Below are 9177 nucleotides of genomic sequence, written 5' to 3'. Positions count from 1 at the left end.
TTCCCGAAAACAGAGTCACCACTGAGCTGCTGGCCTGGAACAGTCTAGCAAATAAGCAGCGGCCCTGATTTTGTTGGCTTTTCCTTCTGTACAACTTGCAGGGCAGCTTTCTTAGGCGTGTTGAAGTGGGTGCAGTCCAAAGAGTGCTGGGAAACAGATGAGATGCACCTCGAGCAGAGTTCTGGAGCCAAAGCCACAGAACCTCCTTTCTAGAACAATATTCTGTTTCTGCCACAGACTGAATAAGAAAGCGCCATATGGAGAATATAACTGAAGAACCATTTCTATTTGAACATTGTGTAAGAGGCACTACCACTTACAGAGGTCCCTTTACAGATTCCTCTCAACTGTCAGGGCAAGAGGATCGTTTAGTTCACACTGAACTGACAAGTTCCTCCTCCTAGAGCACTGGAACTATGAAACCATTGTGTGGCCCATTTTTTGCCTGGCTAATAGGAAGCTTTGTTCTCCTTCAATTATTGGAACTTTCCTTAGACACAATTTGTTTTTATTTTCAGTAACATCTCCCTTCCTTTCTTCCTTCACTACTTGTTTTGTGTCTATTTTACGGGGGTTACTTTTTTATCTTGTCATACTTGTATTTAATGCTATATGATATTTCAGAATAATAGAACAGCCAGCCATGCATAAATCGGTGATTTTTAGTTCATTGGATGATGAGTAAATCAATGCTGTGTACCTAAGAGCCAATAAAACATAAATACTTTCCGGAAGTAGGTACAGATATGAATGAATAGAAAATCTTAATGGATTTTGGGTGGTTTACCATATGTCCAGCCAGCCCTATGCTAAGAACTACAGTAAATCGAAAGCGATAGTTTTGGGGAATCTAACCTTAATAGGCAAGACTTACTAACAACCATATGTATTGCCTCCCATTTATTAAATGCCAGCCATGTTGCAGGTGCATTCTGTACATCTTATTTAATCCTCACCCCTAGAGACTCCAATAAGTCAGGTTTTCTATTAAATTGATACCCAGGTGATTCTAGTGTTCAGCTAGGGTTGAGAATTTCTCATCTAAAATAAAAGGAAAAGGCACAGTTGCATGCAGATCACATCTAATGTGCCAAGGCAAAGAGCCAGGTGAAGCCCTGGCATCTGTCCCTGGACAGGGAGAAAAGTGGCATGCCTAAAGCTGAGGTGTGTGATGTCAGCTGTCTGATCCGCCTGCAGCATGGGAACGTTCGACTCTAGAGAACTTATAATGGACATAATGCCTTTGACAGTACTGAAAAACCAAACATGTCACCTGAAAAGTGATTATATTAAAGAAGTTCAATGGTCTAGTCTCAATAGAACCAGCTTCCATGAAGGCTGGTGGGAGGAGCAACCTCCAGGAGTATATGGGCCTGTTTTTCTAGACTAGGAAGCACGTGAAAGGTCAACTGCTCTCTGAAGCTTTGCCTAGCTCCTCACGCAGGCCTATTTGAGACTCTGTTCATTCCTCTCTATCTCTTATGATAGAGGGCAGTTGTTTGAGTTTGCTTTCACCAGCAGACTGTAATCTTTGATTTCACCTGTCTCATCACTGGACCTTCAGAGGGAAATACAGTGTCCAGCAAATAGTAGGTGCTCAATAAAGCTCTAAATACATTAGACATTTCTTCAGATGTCTTATCCTTGCAGGTCCAAAGAAACAGATCATCACCACTGTCAACAAAACTATTTTAAATAGTTTTAAGCATATGGCACTGGGCCTCTGTTAGAGGACAGTAAATTTGACGTAACGTGATCAGCACATCATCTCCATTGTGATGAAGTTATCCATATTTTTTGGTTTGTGAGGGCTGGACTATAAATCATGGAGCTCTGAAATGAGAGCTCCATAAATAAATTGGTTCCAGTGAGCTGGCCCTACAACGTATGGTATATTTTACAGTCAAAACTATAATTCTAATGAGCAGTCCCGGTGATGAATAGAGCTCTCTTGTAACTTTCTTCCTAATGTGATTAGTGGTGGTGGTTAGAGGTTGACTGTCCTGTTCTCATATTATAGGCCAAACCTTTACACCTGTCAAGACAGGTATAGATTTAGAATATTTTACTTAACAAGTTAAGCCTGAGGTCATGCTTCAGACTGTTATGATTGAGTGCTACAGAGAGAAGGGAATTTCTCATTTCCTTCTGGAAAGCAAAATGCAGATTAGCATGTTGGTGATTACTCATTTATCCTCCACACACCCCCTCCCCCAAAGCATCTCAGCGGTTTTCTGTTGAGTTGATTTATGACATCAATTCCAAACTGGAGGTTACAGAGTGCTATCTTTTGAGAAGATAATCTGAAGTTTGGATAGTGAACAATCAATTCTATCTATTTAAGATATTGCAACTGATTTGTATTTTTAAATAGACTTTTTAAGGGACAAGTTTGGGGAAAAAAAGGTTTCTTAAATTGGCTGACACTGTACCAGGTCTTAACAGACTCTACTTCTCTGCTTCCCACCGTGCCTCAGAGGGTTTGGTAGGCGACAATCTCTTAGCACTTCATGCTCTAGGTAGACGGGCAGAGTGTCATTTCCAAATACGCTCCTTTCCACAGTCAAGAACTTGGCTGCCAATTTAGATTCACCTCAAGTGTCACATTTAAGATGTCAGCAAGAAAAGCATACCCCAATTCTGGGCATGCTTTCACTTGGCCCTAGACACTGGCAACATAAAGGACCAGCAGTTGTGGGTTAAAACTAGTGGTCAAGTTGTAAATGCAGAATTGGGGGACTGAGAAGCTTCATTTAGCTTACTTAATCACAGCACATACTCTAGAAGGAGTCCCAGAGGCCCAGACCTTTATCTTGCAGATAAGGAGTTGGAGGCCTGGAAGGTGCCTTGAATTGGCTCAGTTCCCACAGCCATTTAAAGACAGATAAAAAGACCAGTCTGGGTCTCCTAAACGGCAAATCAATCTATTTTATTTTTTCTATGGTCTATATGGTGAACATAAATTATAAAGTAACATATCACTCCACGCATTAATGGTAATGGTTTTTAGTTAAAATACTAGAAGCACTGTTTCAGTAAGCAGGTGATCTAAAGTTATGATCTTCAAACTTTAGTATACATTAAAATCACTCAGAGCACTTGTTGAAACAGATTGCTGGGCTCCAGTCTCAGAGTTAGTAGGTCAGGGGTAGGGCCTATAAATTTGTACTTCTAACAGGTTTCCAGGTGATGCTAATGTGAATGCTGTTAGCCTGAGAACCACACTTTGGGAACCACTGGTTTAAAGCAAGCCCAGGCTATTTCCTGCCATTCATCATTGGCCACCTGCGCATGGTCTACTAATTGAAAGCCACATGGTTACCTCCCCAGCAAAAAGTTAACCGGTGAACTTTTCTTTGCATTCTCTTGTGCATTTTCCATTGAAATGCTATTACATGACAGCACAGGGGCAAAGAGCTCTAGCTTGAGTGAGAAGCCTATGCGTTCAACTCTGCTGTCATATGCTGCATGATCTTGAGCAAGTCTTTTCACATCCATGCTTGTTTTCTCATCTAAATAATGGGAATATCATTATCTTACCTGCATAATTGTGGAAAGAGTAAGACATATAAAGAGTTTAATAGACAATAATCCCTTGATATGTCAGAGACCAGTCGGGGGGTTGGGGGCGCGGCGGGATGGTGGTGGAGAAACATTACCCCAGCTTTTGCAGGAGTAATTGAATGATAAGAATGAATTACTTGGGGGAGGGAAGGGCTCAGAAACCAAATGGGGGTGAGGGAAACCAGAGATTTAGCAACAGCATAAAGTTGTAACCACTTCTTGGGCTAGAGTAAAAATGGGAGGAAGCAATGTTTCCACAGCCTTCTCCTGAGAGCTAGAACAGAGGGGGTTTGCACAGATTTGAAAATGAGGGTCTGTCTGGCAGAAGCAAGAGTCTAGGGTGAGACACCTATGCCAAGGGCAGAAGATCCAGGGAATACAGTTCTCTGTGGTACCAAACAGAGCAGGGGGAAAGCAGAAAATCAGTCTTGGAGCTACTGCCATACTAAGAAATACTAGTGATTATTGCCCTGACAGTAATTATTTGACGTCCCTCTTCCCTCTGTTACCAGGTCGTGTCTTCAGGTCTAGGCCCTCACTGTGCCTACATGTAAAGTGAGCATCATATACATGCCAAGTGGTATTGCCTTAAGTCCACTAAGCAATAAAAACAAATGGGGAAGTAATCCACAGTAAGACTTGTCTATCTTGACTAGGTGATACAGAGTAAAAGCTGCATTTGGGGTGTAGCTCAGCTCCCTGTCTAAGCCTCATGTCATTCCTCTACTTACCATCCCTGTTCTGAGTGTTCAAAATATGCAGACTGCACAACAGAGACACAATTGATGATTCTCAAGGTTTGGGGATGAATGCGGAGGAGGGGAGAAGAACTGAGGGATTATGGGCATTCTAGTTTTCCTATAGCAAGAACATGCTTTGAAAGGACATCACCCAGAGGTGTTTCCTCATTTAAGATGGTGAAATTATGAACAACAGGTCAATGTTACTTACATGTGACCCATGTCCTTTTCACTTTACAAAAAATGAGATACTGTAATAGCAATCAAAGAGGGTGGGTAGGAGACAATAGAAATAGCAGCAACATTTATAAGCCAAAAGACAGAGAACCGTTGTAGAAAGATTTCTTAGGTGACAGGTGAAATTTCAACCCAAAAGTTAAGTTTCAAAACAACCTTTATTCTGTTTGAAGATCTAATACAATGCATTAAAGCAACTGAAAACAAGACGTAGCTCCATTGAATCTATAACTTGAACGAAATGTCAAGGAGGCACACTACCCCCACCCCCGACCCCAGTTGCCTTGTGAAGGCAAAATTACAACTGACCGTGACATCCTCCCTCTCGTCAAAAGACCAACTTTATTTTAACAATGTCATATAAACAGATTTGTAAAAACATTGAACAGATTGTAGCTTTAAAAAATACACAGGTATAAATGAGTTTTTTTTGTTTTGCTTTTTTTTTTTAAATATATATATATATATATATATATATAGCAGCATCCTGGGCAGCTAATGCTATCTCATGGTGACAAGTTTCATGTTCAGTTGGATAGTCATTCTAATTGATTCAATTCCATTTCCTCCCCACTCATAAAACCAGTATTTTATAGAACTAGATTTTTAAAAAATAAGAATTTAGCATTTTGGAACTTTGTCCCATGTGAGACATTGTGCTTTAAACTGCCCCTTTCTAAAATGACTCTAAACTGAAAACAGATCTCAGGGTCTGCTTTTCAACTAACCTGGATACCATGCATAGCAAAAGCACAGTTGTTAAAACCAGCAGAATTTTTCTTTCAGAGGAACATCAGTAGGACTTCCCAAACACGTTATCAGTTCATAACCAGTTATATGACAAAGCAATTGGTTCCCCACAGTGACAGCTCACATAAACACATTTTGACTCGACACACTAAGAACAAGGATTTCCAAGCTAAGCAAGTCATCCAGACCAGCTCCCTAAAAGGAGTAGCTTTTAAAAACACAAAAAAGCCAAAGAAATACAAACTTCTCACTTCACTTGCAAACAATTTTCACCTTTGTAAGACAAAACAAAGCAACTTCAAAGGGAAAAAAGCCCATACACATATATAAGAATTGTACTAGACATTTGCTTGTTATGTACTTGAACTCAACTACTGTGGATCTGTTTTGGCTGAAAGGTGTACTGGAAACACAGTCCATGCACATATACATATATACATATATCAAAGGCTGTGAAGTTGTCAGATGTTGCAAACACATGCTTTTTGCCTTTTCACGTGGTTATGATCTCTTGTGTGTGTAATGTGAGGTTCCAATGCTCCCACTTCTATGCTCTATCACAGCCTCACTGCAGCTTAGCTTCTGGCTTTATCTTTAGGATGCTACACTGGGTGGAAAAACTGATGCATGGATAAAATCACGTATCAGGAGTGCCTCTGCTATGTCTATGCATACTCAGCCGTTCAGACGGTGTTGTTAGGAGGGCTGTCTGATAAAACCCAGAGTGCCTGGCTGGCCAAATATCTAAAAAGACAAATGCTGTGGGCAAGCTACACTGCAACCAAGGCATTGGGCAGACTAGGTCTGGTATAACTCAGTCGTATAGAATGATGGATCCTACTTTGCTGTTCAATGAAAGATCTATTGCACTTACGTTTGTGAGATGCAAAAATAAGGCAACTGCCTAAATACCATGACATCTTGCAAAGAATGTTGAAGCAAAAACATTCACAAAACTGTAGCTTTTAATAAAAATATTCAATCCCAGATCTTATATTTTAGAAAACTTATTTGTATGTAATAGCATACATTTGCTACCGAAAAAAAAAAAAATACCCACAAACCTAGTTTAAAAACTATCCACTAATTAACTAACTGTTAGACTTCTGTGTGATCTGGAAGGATATCACCACAATAATTTTAGAGCAGAGACACAGACTAAAACCAGGGAAATCGTCAGTTGTCCGGCGATGAGAGGGAGATGGTCAGATCAGTAAAGTCAAGTTTGAGGACTGTCTTGCTGTAAGACTGACTTTTGCTTAAGTATGAGTAGCTTCATGTAAAGAGGAAAAATAATACATTCTACAGATGATTCACTCAGCTGCAAGACTGATCCTTTCAAAAGGAACATTAAAAAACAAAGTAACAGAAAACCCTCACCCTAGTACTTGAACAGAAACATAGCTATGGGTACATCTAATATGGAGAAAGGGAAAGTTGAAATTGCAGGATTTCATTTAACCTAGTAGGGTAGTGAGCATGATTACGGTTGCTAATTAGTCTTTATTCCCACACGTGTACAGTTCCTACTGAACATACCAGCTTTTGCCTACCTAAATCAGGGAGAGAGACCCCTCTCTCTCTTGCCCTAAACTGGAAAGATTAGACTAATGCTTCCTTTTCCCCATGGTGAAGCACATACAGTGATTTGAATGAATGAGGACTGCCTTGGGTTCCTGCAATGGCCATGACGTTAGCAAGCTCCACAGCCCAGAGCAGCGACAGTACGATTGTGTCTATTTGCTTTATGTTCTAAACCGAATGGAAAGCTAGGAAAGTAACCAACATCCCACTAACAGTATTATTTCAGATCATGCTTTTCCTAAGATGATATCTGCTGGTCGTAATGGAGAGTCTAACGTGACAGAGAGATTATCCCTTTAAACCAGTGTTCTAAACAAACTCGGCACTTCCTTCATAAGAACTGAAATACCAGACCAGCCACACTATGTTAGAGTTACAGTAGGTTTGTAATTGTCATTAATTAATTGATAACAACAACTAGCAAATCAAAGTGAGAAAAGATGACTGAAGTAGAAGAAGCAACTTCACTTTGCAGTTATTCACCTCTCTAAATCACGAGAAAGAGAAAGTGCATACAACCTTGCCTCCCCCTCCCACCACCCCACCTGATACATCCCGTCACTACATTCCCCCCTCCCTAGATTCAAGAAGTTCACAATTCTTTATGAAATTAACATTGCCAGGTACCGTATTTTGAGTCTTAAATCAACATTGTTGGACTCAGCAATACTTTGTCATATTCATATATCTTTTTCTTTTTTTATTGAATAAAGCAGCTTTGAAGCTTATCAGGCACTGCCCAACAAAACAGTCAAAAAAAATCTGTTAGGAACTTTTTAACCTTGGGCTAACAGCCAAGGACTCTGTACAAGAAAAACTGTAAAATAGTTCATAGTTTTAATTCTGAAGCCATTTTTTTTTTTTTTTTTACTGGCATCCTGTACAGTTCTTTTAAAAAAAGGATAACAAAAATGAATATTAACAAAAATCCGGGACAACAATATTTTCAAGCAACAAAAACTGGGGTGGGGAAGCTTATTCTGAAGGTACATTTAAAACTGAAATAACAACTTAATGAAAATTAAGAATTGCATAGCACTGTGAATTTAGCCTTCAGCAAAACAAAACAGAAGCTATTTGGTATTGATACAAATCCATCTATTTGATAGTTAGTCATCCAATATTATGTACATATTTTATATACTGAATGTCATTTTAAGTCTTTTCCAAACTCCATTTTTCTGTTGCTGGGTTTTTGTTTTTTTGACAAGTTTAAACACTTTCTGGCACTTTCTATGACACAATTTCTTCTGAACGTACGTGAACTGACATTCTCCCAAAGTGTCCCTTGAGAGTGGAAGTGCCTTTCTGCTACATATCGTTCATTTGTTAGAAAATGAAATAATCCACAGTGCGACGTGTCTGGCTCCACCGTGCACAGCAACATCCAGGCTAAACCAGGCTGGACCGAACTTTCTCAGGCCAGGGTTCTTCTGCCTCTCTCTCCTCTGGTCTCCCGTGTCCCAACTTTCAGCTGGTAAAGCTTCAGAAAGCATTAACAAGCACCATGGTTAAAGGCCTCTTTGTCCCTGCAGGCAGAGATTTTTGCATTTCTTTTTCTCTTTGTGTTGTATGTGGTTGTGGCTTTAAATTAAACCAAAGAAAAAAAGAAAAAGAAAGAAAGGATAAGCACTCCAGCTTAGAAACGTGTGGTCATCACACAGCCCTAGGCTGCATGTCTTCCCCTACTTCTTTTTTTGTGAAAGAAAGCTCTAGTCCCATCCGCAGACAGATGGCTTCGTTTCTGCAGCTCAATTCACAGATCAGACTGGAGAGGAGCCCTTTGCTTTCCAGAGGCCTCAGGGTGGCTGAACTTCAGGAGAAGGATCAGAGAGTAAGCGCTTCATCGCCTCTGCTGTGCATATACTGGGTAGGCTAGTGTGACGTTGAGGGAGTCGTTGTGCTGAACGAGGGAGGTGTGTTGGTAATGTAGCACCAGTTCTTTCAGAGAGCTGTACAAGTTATAGGGCTCGGCAAAGCCATAGCCAGTCGCTGTTTTGTTTATGACACAATGCTTTACTTCGCCATCCACCCTAGAGAGGAGAGAAGGAAAAACTGTCTTTTGAGCTTGTCCAAGACAATTCACAACTCTACAGGGCGTTTTTAATAAAAAGCATCACTGTGCAGTACTACTCTACGCAGGCCAGCCTCAACTTGGTGAAAGGGTCCTAGGTTACTGTAGACTCCGGGCCCTGTCACACTTGTAGACATTTGGCCGAGTGCCTTGGGTAGGTAACCCAGCTTCACTGACCTACTGTATTTTCATTTTTTAAATGGTTTAAAGGGAAGACAATAGTAAAAT

At 40.4% G+C, this 9177-nt stretch overlaps 1 protein-coding gene across 4 annotated transcripts in view; it reads right to left on the bottom strand.

Moving 5' to 3' along the window:
- Window positions 1-4682: 4682 nt before the first annotated feature.
- PIK3R1 (phosphoinositide-3-kinase regulatory subunit 1) overlaps window positions 4683-9177 on the bottom strand; it is an 85170-nt gene continuing 80675 nt past the window's right edge. For all 4 annotated transcript variants that reach the window (XM_012462229.3, XM_012462230.3, XM_012462232.3 and 1 more), the window contains one exon: window positions 4683-8908. In XM_012462229.3, the coding sequence (XP_012317652.1) occupies window positions 8719-8908 (190 nt within the window). In that variant the 3' untranslated portion in view covers window positions 4683-8718. The remainder of the gene's footprint in view (window positions 8909-9177) is intronic.

The sequence above is a fragment of the Aotus nancymaae genome, unplaced genomic scaffold (genome assembly GCF_030222135.1).
Source record: "Aotus nancymaae isolate 86718 unplaced genomic scaffold, 86718_ANA_hifiasm-v0.15.2.pri h1tg000014l, whole genome shotgun sequence".
Lineage (NCBI taxonomy): Eukaryota > Metazoa > Chordata > Mammalia > Primates > Aotidae > Aotus > Aotus nancymaae.
Note: the sequence above shows the minus strand (reverse complement) of the source record. Positions and strands in the feature narration are given on the sequence as shown.